General features: G+C 45.9%; 2 protein-coding genes across 2 annotated transcripts; both read right to left on the reverse strand.

The window, feature by feature from the left end:
- Window positions 1-3,617: 3,617 nt before the first annotated feature.
- On the reverse strand, window positions 3,618-5,061 carry EDB91DRAFT_1254427 (uncharacterized protein; the record flags this gene model as incomplete). The annotated part of the gene is made up of 5 exons (XM_041323823.1): window positions 3,618-4,169; window positions 4,222-4,311; window positions 4,347-4,460; window positions 4,519-4,811; window positions 4,869-5,061. 5 exons carry the CDS (start codon window positions 5,059-5,061, stop codon window positions 3,618-3,620), a joined length of 1,242 nt encoding a protein of 413 aa, XP_041171229.1.
- Window positions 5,062-6,137: 1,076 nt separating this feature from the next.
- EDB91DRAFT_1254428 (uncharacterized protein) lies at window positions 6,138-10,743 on the reverse strand (the record flags this gene model as incomplete). The annotated part of the gene is made up of 11 exons (XM_041323824.1): window positions 6,138-6,435; window positions 6,489-7,081; window positions 7,132-7,159; window positions 7,298-7,401; window positions 7,455-7,856; window positions 7,915-8,020; window positions 8,073-8,125; window positions 9,783-9,881; window positions 9,934-10,157; window positions 10,471-10,581; window positions 10,647-10,743. 11 exons carry the CDS (start codon window positions 10,741-10,743, stop codon window positions 6,138-6,140), a joined length of 2,115 nt encoding a protein of 704 aa, XP_041171230.1.
- Between the last annotated feature and the right edge of the window lie 435 nt (window positions 10,744-11,178).

Here is an 11,178-nt window from a genome sequence, read left to right on the forward strand (position 1 = left end):
ACATTATTCACATTCAGGAGTATCTCCAGATTCCCTAGTAAATGGTAAAGCCGCAAATTGATACTACTATAGCACAGTTAGACTTCGATGTGCATCAACGGTGTAGTACTCATGTACTCTTTACATCCAAATGTCTTCCTATGGTAGCGAAGGAGGAACATTACAGCATCAATAGAAGCATGACGCGAGACTGACTACTATATGCACCATCTGACTGTGTTCGTGTTTGTCAATGATATTCATCGCATCGTCGTCGAGGCCGACGACATCCATGTCTCCCTACATCAGTAAAAGAAGGATGAACGTAGTGTGAATAGAAAGTGTCACAAGACATATTATGATACGTACCATGATCTGATCGTCTTTGTCCTCGTCAATATTCATTGCAGCGTCGTCATTAAGGCCGACGACATCCATCTCTCCCTACGTTAGTAAAAGAAGGATGAACGTAGTGTGAATAGAAAGCGTCACAAGACATATTATGATACGTACTGTGATCTGATCGTCTTTGTCCTCGTCAACATGCATCATGTCTTCGTTATCAAGGCCGACGACATCCATCTCTCCCTACGTTAGTAAAAGAAGGATGAACGTAGTGTGAATAGAAAGTGTCACAAGACATATTATGATATGTACTGTGATCTGATCGTCTTTGTCCTCGTCAACATGCATCATGTCTTCGTTATCAAGGCCGACGACATCCATCTCTCCCTATAGTAGTGTGAAAGGAGAAGTGTAATGTGAATATAAAGCACCGCAAGACATACAATACTCACTGTGTTAGCGACCCGGGGTTCGTCTTCGTCGATATGCATCGCGTCTTCGTCATTGAGGCCGACGACCTCCATCTCTCCCTATAGTTGTTACAGTAACATGAACGTTACGCGTGTCATTTCATTCTTCGGACTCGTCTGGACCCAGACCATGGTTATGATTCTATTTCCATCTCTTTCTTTTTGAATCCATTGTTCTGAAACGCGAGAAGTTCTCACTTCTCCCCCTTGATCATAGAAGCCATAGCTTCTTCCACACCCTATGCCCTCTCCATTATCTCGGTTCCTTCTTTGATGGGGATTCCCCATCCCCTTTGCCCTTACCGTTCAACCGGTACTATTTACCCTTTCTGGTATGTGACTCATACATACCCCCAACCCTTACCGTTCCACCGGTACATCACCTTTACGTATATATATCTCATTTGTACTGTAGATAGATTCTCTAACTTGAATCTACTCGGTTCTCATCTGATCTTGTCGTTGGGTCTGAACTTCTCTTATCTAAGAGAACTCCCTCTGTACACAGAACCATCTTCTCTTGAGACGATACTCTTGAGTTGAACTACGTCTCTTGGATCATATCCTTGAGAAACTCCAATCGACTCTACGCAAGTAAGGGCTTCAACCCTTACTTAGACTTAGCGCAGGCAAAGCTCCTTGCTGGGCTAGCGCCGAAGGCCACACTTCGAATGCCCCTTGCGGGTTTAGCGCCGCTGGATCTCATCCAAGAGGTTTCATGTAACAATAGTAGTGTGAAAGGAGAAGCGTAGTGTAAATATAAAGCACCGCAAGACATACAATACTCACCGTGTTAGCAACCTGGGGTTCGTCTTCATCGATATGCATCATGTCTTCGTCAGTGAGGCCGACAACGTCCATCTCTCCCTATGATAGTGTAGAAGGAGGAGCGTAGTGTCAATATAAAGCACCGCAAGACATACAATACTCACCATGTTAGTGATTCAGGGTTCGTCTTCGTCAACATGCATCGTGTCTTTGTTATTGAGGCCGACGATGTCTATCTCTCTCTATAGTAGTGTGAAAGGAGAAGTGTAGTGTAAATATAAAGCACCGCAAGACATATGATACTCACCATGTTAGTGATTCGGGGCTCGTCTTTGTCGATATTCATCACATCCTCGTCATTGAGGCCGACAACGTCCATCTCTCCCTATGGTAGTGTAGGAGGAGCGTAGTGTAGATATAAAATGCCACAAGACATATGATACACACCATTTTAGTGATCCAGGGTATGTTAGCGTTGGAAGAGTAAATGAAGATGAAACGCAAGATTTAAGCTTATTCAAGACTTGATCTTTGACCGTAAAGCTTTACCAAGTTCACATCTAGCTGAAAATAAGCCTTGACACCTCTAATTCACCATCCGACGTCTTGGACCAGGCGACAAGATTGTCTATACACCAAGTCAATCAGTGACAGTTCCAAATGGTGAATTTCAAGAGCCTACCAGGCGATGTGAGGGAGATGCAAGCGAAAGAACACAATATGTACAGCAAGTCGTACGACAGGCTTGACCTCCAGGATGCCCTCCAATAGAGTCTGAAACATGACTCCCAAGGAATTATGCCTGACTGAGCTCAGCCAATATACGAGGATGATTGAGACCTACTGCGGATTTGGAGAGGAGTTTTATGATGTCTGAGGCTTCTTCTGACGATGCCAAAACACAATCAGCGATGACAGCAGTAAGTGAAATGTCTCGCTCTATGATATTGCTAAGGAGGGTTGTCAGTTTGGGCAAGTCGGAGAGGTGGACGGGCGTGTCAGACTCGAGATTAAATCTAGAGAGAGTGGTCAGAGTAATAAAGTAAGGAGGCGAATGAAACATACGTCTCCACTCTAAGAGCATGATAGCATATTTAGACGCGGTCAGGTGAACTCTATCTGTACCCTTTTCCATGGGGTCGTAAAGGTTACACGCATCCTTGTCCCACAAAGTTCTATCCTCGGACTCCTTGACAAATGCCATATGGATGTATGTCTCCAAGAAAGAGTTGTATATGCGAGACTCAAGCAAGGGCTCCGAGTCGTGGGGCTTGCTTCTCAAAGATCTGCTTTGCACAGGGAACGTCGCACAGGTTATGCAAACATGCATCCATGACAACGAGCTGCTCCTGAGTCAGAGAATCGGTGAAGTAGAAACTGTTCAAAGCTGAAGCACGGTCATCTGTTCAGAAGGGGTGTTGGCAGGATTGTGTACGGCGTTCTGCGCTTCAGAAAGCCATTCATAGCTAGTAGGTCTCATGACTACCTATGATCATATTGATGGACTCATGAACTCTGAACTGACGACAAGGTGGTTTGCTGGTACTTCCCTCTGAGCCAACAGGGAAGGATAACTTTCTGGATGGGGGAGAGGGACTTGGGAAAATGTGATAGCAGGTGTATTTGCTGTCTTTGTAGGACTCTTGGAGTTGCAACGTTGAATAAAGACGAGTAGGACGAGGAAGACATCGCCTAGATCGAGTTCGCTGAATCCCAAACACTATCATCCGAGTAGGGTTGTGACAAGCAGTCACCTACATATACTACTAGTAGTACATACTGTAGATCGACTATGGCAACTTGCAACTTGAAATGGACTCTATTGGCTGCTTCACATCTGCATTCATTTCTTGTCTGAACCAGCAGTATATCATATCTAAGGCCTCGTCACATACTACGACACCAGAAACGATGTTACAACAAGTTAAAGCCATGGAATATCATATTATGAGATTCTGAATAACACAAAGTAAGATAATAACTACCAGCCTATTAACTGCATTTTGATCAGAAGCTGGGACGGATGTTCTCTTCATCTTCATCGTCAGGTTGGGCTCATGCTTTCTTCTTTCCTTTAGCTTTCCTTCTCCCTTTCGCAAGTTCTGCCTTCAAGTGAGTTTTAGAAACACAGCTCTGAAAGGTATATGCAGCGCCCTCTGACATCCCAACTTTCTTCTCGTAGAATTTAACACCGAAATGAGCTGCGGTCGGCAGATACAAGATGCCACAATCCTTTAGTTTATTGGCATATTGAGGGAAGTTCATGGCAGGGTAGCGCAAGTGGACATTTGTAAGGACGTCCTTGATATGTTGCGGCGGTTCCTCATTGTCAGACTCTTCATCACTGTCCATGTAGAGTGCAAATGTCCTCTTGAGTGGTTGAGGAGCCATGCGACCTTCTCCCTGTTCTCTGGCAAGTACTCCATCAGAGATGTCATTGGAAGAGGATAACAGGTGAATGTGATTATGAATGATCAGTGATATGATTTCAGTGGGCACCCTCTGGAGTGGTGATGTAGTTCGCTCCTTATGTGTCTTTCGAACTTTATCGAAGTGAGGCGTGCTGGGCAGAGTGACACAGGAGTTGTCTGGATCTCCAGTTTCGAGCTGCAATTCGTGAGCACTGCGTCATACTCTGTAGCAAATAAGTATCACAAACCAAATATCTAGCCCACTCCTGCAGGTCCTGGGTACACAGTGGGTAGTGCGGAGCATTTGGCAGCGATGAATCCACCCAACAGAATGTGTCCTCTCCAAGTTGATGGTCAGAGCAGCGCAACTTACTCTTGACTTTCTCCAACTCCTTGTGTAGGATACAAGCGATGACGGACTCTGCTTGCCTGAAGAAGACACGACTGCCTTTCGTTTGGTTTGCTTGAAGTCTTTCGGTACAGGATCCTGCAAGAAGTTACTACTGCCATGTCGTGCTGACCACTCGTAACCATAAAAAATGTACAGTATTGACAACTTCAATCGCAACTACCTTCTTGTTCCTGCCAGAACTTTGTTCCGCCCTCGTGGCTTTGAAAGCGCTATCAATATCAAGTGATGTCAAAAGCCGATGAGGTGGGTCCATGCGGCGGGCAGTAGACAGGCGCCAGCCTAAGTGCTGAAACTCCTTTGGTACATCCATTGTAGCCTTTATGGTGTCAAATATATCGAGGTGGCAATCTGACTTGGAGTAAGACTGGCCCACATATGTGGTCCATTTATCTCTATCTGTGGTATGGAGAGGAACTCTGAACTCGACTGGTGTGACATGACATGAGCATCCCATCAGGCCTGAGTGAAACGGACTTCGCTCACTTTTTTTGAGTTGGACATTGTCCCGTTGTGCAGTAAACAGCTCTTCATCCATCCCCTCGTAAAAATGCCGAACCGCGCGCATGCTGCTGACCTCATCTTTGTTGACATTTGGTGGTTCTGGATGAACACCTAAGAGAAAAGCTGCAGTTTGCGCACGGGTGCGCTGACGAGCAGAAGGAAATGAGTTGACCATTCTAGGGGTGCAGTATGTGACAGGCTTGGCAACAACACTCACTGTATCCGACTTTTATCGAAATGGCGAAGGCTCAAATTGGTGAGATGAGTACTACTACTAGTACTGTTAATCTGGGCAAATAATGATGATGTGTAAGTATCACTCACCCAGAACTGGCAGCTGAACATATTGGAGCTGTCAATGACGAGGTTCAGTCATGGTGAGAGACCTAATTATACTTACGGTACCATTTAACCATATGTAATACAATGAGGAACCTTGATGGAGAAGAGACAGAGATCCCAATTGGGAGATGTTAATTAACCTGGTGAGGCAAAACAAATGCCAAATCGGAACTGACAAACATTTGAATTTTGGGGTCGTGGTAAGCCTGGCCCATTGCGATGTAACTCACGGGGACCAAGTGACTAAGTGCTACCAGCCTGAGAGACGTCAGTCATGGTCACGGGTAGCTATAGAATCACCTACTGGCCCGGGGCTGCCACTGGCAGCCTATCATGATGCCAAGGAAAAGGGGTGCTTTGGCAAAACCAAGAAGTAAATGGGTGAGAAGAACCCTGGTATAACTTCTTGGGTCGAACTATGATCAGATGCCACAATGGCAAAAAATGAGAATGCGTACTTCTGTGTGATCCCTGGGTACGGTTCAAAGTGTTCATGGTCATGAGTGGCCGGTGTCGACAAACCTGTTAATGTTACCACCATTGAATGATTCCGAGTCAGTCAGTTGATGGTAATAACATATCTGGGGAACACATGAATATCCGAACTTACCAGAGACATGTCGGACTGTTGGGAACCTTAGAGACAGGTATGTTGCTGTAGTACGCCTGACGCAAAGGGAGTCACGGTATTCAACCTGTGAGCCCATTATCAGACTTGGGTCGGAATGTCGGAGGTCTCACGGGTCAAGAGAAACTAAGTTGTTGCTCATGGCCGTTGCACAAATGAAGGACAGGCTGGCCTAATTTCAAAAAGTAAAGTTAATGATCATCATTCAAGTTGGATAGTCCGAGTCACGGCATTGATGGTATAGTTTGACACGGTTACTGGTACTAATGCCAGTGATCATCTCAAAAAGAGAGGTTATCATCCGACTCAACTGCAGGTGCCAACTTGTCCCACTCTCCTCCCTCAATACCGTTGCAGCCAAGGTCATGTTCATCTTCTGATTCGGACTCCATGTCCTCCTCCCCTTCCGAGTCAAGTTGAAGATCAACATCTATCTGTTGGTCGACGTCCATACTATCATCTTCCACTGGTGTTGTCGCTGACTCGAGGGTAGAACAGTCTCTAACTATCCTCCTCAAGGCTACTGGGTGCCCTACGCCTAAGTCAGTGTAACGGATGAACATATCGCGATCGACAAAACTAGCTCCAACAAATCAGAGTTGTTAAGTCACGAGGAGACATACTGCACTCACATCCCGACATGAAACTCTTTCCAGTCATCTAGTTCATCCTTGGCTCGTGCCAATGAGTTTCCGTGGTGTAGTGAAGTTACGCCGCACCCTGAAACAAATGCAGGAATCAAATGTGTTCCTTGAATCACTTGGCCTGGATCAAGGAATCCAAATGTGTCATAGTCCGACTCTTCCACAAAGGCCAATTTGGGCAGGCGAGCACACTGTATGCCTGACTGATGGTCCGACGATATCAATGGTGCGAGCCACCTGACATGGAGGACCGTGAGGTGCTGTTTCTCGGTTCGACTACCTTCGAGCCACGTGTCTATATGGTAAATACCCAGTACACGAGTGTACCAATATGGGTGGCTAGGTGAGGTTTCTCCTGAGAGCACCATAATATCTGCATTGGTGTTGGGGTTGATGGTATCGTATTCACGCCTCATGTCATAGGTCGTGTAGTGCACCTGCATGGTTTTAACCGAGTAGACAATATTGTTGGGAATGATGACTGAATTGTGTTCCTTGTTCGAAAATGTACAGTCACAATGACTGACATCTAACTTCTTCAGCCGATATAAAATGTGATCCTTTAGTTTTGAAATGAAGTTCTGAAAGCTGTCATAAGGTAACTGGTGGGCAAACTGGGCCGAAAGTTTACCTTGGTAGCTGGATCGCCATTGTGTTCTCTGAGGAATTCGAACAAAGAGACCGGATTGTTTCGATTGGTTGTGATAAAATATCAGTCTTTGGACAATGTTGAAGCAGGAGAGTCGGCCGGTGATTGGTTGATTGAGGGAGAGATACCTGCTGATTCCGCAACTCACTGTAGCACACGGCGCCTCCGTTCGTGCTTTGCTAGTTGTGATGGAGTATCTAATTTGCTAGTGAGGGGATAGAATGCCTTTAATACTCTGTGCACCAACTCCCCCTATCCAATAATATAACTTCAGAACCAACCTCAAGGGGAGAGACAATGCTTACAATCTGAGTGGTAAAAGAGTCCGTCATACCAAAGAGCTTGATGGTTCGTACATAATTGCCCATTGCATGAAACTTGTAGGTGCTCAAATTAAACTTTTTCACTCTGGGTCCCCCAGATTCTGAAGAACCATCATTAGGTCCAGCACGCTGGGCAAACCTTCGTTGGCGAGCTGCCTTCTCTTTCGGCAATTCCACAGTCTCAAAGACAGCACAGGTAAAGTCGCGAAATTTCCGCAACTGCTTAGAGAGAATCGTGAACGTCTCCTCGAGGAAACCCAGACTCAACTCTGTATGAATTCGTAGCTTTGCGAGTGCGTGCCACTGAGCAAATCTGTATAAAAGAGACTGCACGATCATATCATGGCTATCGGGAAACAAGCCTTCAAACACAGGTATTGCACACTGAAAAAAGGCCATCGGCAAGCTAAGTAGAGAATAGTCGAGTCAAGTAAAAACAAACCTGTAATATGTCTTCAAAGTCCCGTGCTGCCAGTTTCTTCATCTCGGACGTGTTGTTTGCAAACATTCGAATCGCCCCGTTACCAAAGGTCGGAACTTGATGAAATCTATAATCAGACGGAGTTTATTACGTGGAGAGACTGTCCTAACCTTACATACCTTGCATCTAGGGTTGCCACCAGTTTATCCCCCCCGGAAGTGAATAAAGGATCCTGACGAGGTGAGTGAATAGGGCCTTCTGTTACAGTAACATGGGCATTACGCATGTCATTTCATTCTTCAGACTCGTCTGGACCCAGACCATGGTTACGATTCTATTTTCATCTCTTTCTTTTTTGATCCCGTCGTTCTGAAACGCAAGAAGCTCTCGCTTCTTCCCCTAGATCACAGAAGCCATGGCTTCTACCGCACCCTATGCCCTTTCCCTTGTTTCGGTTCTCTCATTGATGGGGATTCCCCATACCCTTTGCCCTTACCGCTCAACCGGTACTTCTTACCTATGTATACTTATGACTCACACAACCCTCTACCCTTACCAGTACTTCGGTAATACTCCCGTTACCCTGTACCCTTACCGTTCCACCGGTATTTCCCCTTTACGTACATATATATATCTCACTTCACTGTAGATAGATTCTCTAACTTGAATCTACTTGGTTCTCATCTGATCTTGTCGTTGGGACTGAACTTCTCTTGCCTAAGAGAATCCCCTCTGTACAAAGAACCATCTACTCTTGAGACAATACTCCTGAGTTGAATTCCATCTCTTGGATCATATCCTTGAGAAACTCCAATCGACTCTATGCAAGTAAGGGTCTCAACCCTTACTCAGACTTAAGCACAGGCAAGCTCCTTGCTGGGCTAGCACCAAAGGCCACGCTTCGAACACCCCTTGTGGGTTTAGTGCCGCCAGATCTCATCCAAGAGGTTATGCGTAACACCTTCCAGGTGCCCAACTCACACTCGTGCATAAAATCTACAACAAGCATCTGAAATGGATCAAGGCCCAGTGCTCCCAACTTCTGGGCAAAAATGTTCTGCGAGTCGCTCGTCTAAGCCGGCACAGGAGAACAGCAGACAGATTCACACTTACCAGAGTAGGCACCCACGAGCCCTCTCCCAGCATTTCCTCGACTTTCATACCGTCTACAGTATTTCCCAATTTATAGATATGTTCTCGTGCCATGATAATATTAGTTGATACGTAGACTCGAAGATTGTTTATACGGTTCTTCATATCTTGAAGGAGGCCTAGATAAGGGAACACACTTTTTGGCATGAGACAACGTGGACACGGGCATAAGCCCATGTCTTTGATAGTGGCGATCAAAACCCTGAAACTTGTTGAGTACATTGCCCATATTCACAGAAATAAAGAACCCGCTTTTCGGGATAATCGGCCAAGTACGTAAATATATGAGGAAATATTCTGCGGAACACACCGTTGGCACATTTGAGAATGATACCATGGCGGTACGCGTGAAGAAAGTCTTGATCAAGTAAAGTATCCCAGCATGCATGAAATAATTCACGCCGACAGTGAGTGTGAAGGGCAGCCATGCCACTTTTGGATATGCGAGGCAGGCTGCTCAGAACATCTTTGACTTTATCAGGAAGCTGATAGGAGTATTGATAGCGATTCTTAATAGTACAGCAAGGAAACTTACCGACGGTAAGAAACCCACAAGGTGACATGCACCAGACTTGGGTGCAGAACGAGCGTACTTTGTCAGATTTCCAAAGTACATGTAGAGGGGCCAGGCCTTTGCCATTCCGAAATTTGCAAGATGCGTGGCATCCGAAAAAAAACATAAGACCGGCAACCACCCGTTCCAGTGTACATCCAGGCTCCCTTGGGAGCTTCTGCACCTGGTCTTGGGCATCCAGCCAAGAGTCAGAGGTATACAACTCGTCAAATACTCGCTCTTCATGGTTATCCAACGGATCCTTCCAAAGACGCTTGAATGGCTGAAAGGTGAAATGCACTCGCTTGTATGTCTGCAAAAGCTGACCAAATTACTTCGACGAGGGGGCGGAAATGGAATCCAGGAACGGAAAAAGGTCTTGCATCATCATCCTTTGATTTTGTGGGAATCTTAATGGTGACACTGGCCTGTTTCCAGTTGTCCAGAAACTCGATCTTCCTCCCGCTGGGGTCATTGTCTAATTCCTGCAAACTTTTCCGCACTGAGAAATCCTCCAAGTGCTTTAAGTCAAAATCTTCTGCCAGCATCACTTCTTTGACTGAGGCAGGTAACTTCAACCTCAGATTTTTTATTGCTGCTAGAGTTCATCCAACACATGAGTCGATAGATCATCATGTTGGGAAACAGGGTATGGAGGTGGGAGGATGTCTGGATCAGTCTCCAGTGGCAGGGGCTATTGGACACGTGGTTGAAAGCAGCTGAGGACGGGACGAATTGATCTGGCTCAAAGGACGGGCAACGAGGGTATAGTCGACAAAGTCCTAGAGAATTGAAGGTTGTCTGAAGTGTATTTCATAACGTCAATAGGACTCTCCAGATCCTAGATTGAGGTGGGGCTGGATTTCGAGAACGTCCAGAAGCATCGACATTATCCAAGTTATCGGTGCCCTCGTCGGAAAGAGGAACATCCTCAAAATGTCTAGGTATTCGTCGCGTTAGACTCGGAGGGTGCAAAGAATCTTCTGAAGAGCAAAGAGCAGAACAAGTAAGTTATCAGTCGACTGGTGGAGGTAACTCAAAGACATACCACAAACATTGGGATCAACTGCGGGCAGCGGCTGCTCTGACGCAGGCCATTGCTGGAAGTGCTCCGAGTCACTCGGCCCTTCGGAGCTGACAGACATGCCAGCCGAGTCGTTGATCCAAGTCTGGTACCTGCTTGATGAAGGTCGGCACGGAATGATAGGTTTTAAGTGGCCACTCTCAACGACATGTTTGCCAATGGGCGAGAATTTCTAGAATTTCAGAATTGTCGTTAGTATTAAATGTCTACAGTATCAGGTCATGAAACACAGACGGACTCACCAAACCTGAACTACTAGCTGAACCTGATTTTGTGGCTAGTTGTCATGTCAGAGTTCTACTTGCATCTTTCGCCCTCTCCTGTCTTTTCTTGCTGTTGATGGCGCTCAACCGCTGGTAGGATTTGCATGTTGCACGATGCCTCATAAGTCCCCGGCTGTCTGTTGCTCTTTCCCAGGAGCAGCCTGGAGCGTTGCATGATACCATCAAATATACGATGAATAATAGATTGAGAACAAGCCATAGAAGCTTGTTGT

This window comes from Suillus paluster (genome assembly GCF_016628075.1).
Source record: "Suillus paluster strain FC165 chromosome Unknown EDB91scaffold_108, whole genome shotgun sequence".
NCBI classification, from domain to species: Eukaryota; Fungi; Basidiomycota; class Agaricomycetes; order Boletales; family Suillaceae; genus Suillus; species Suillus paluster.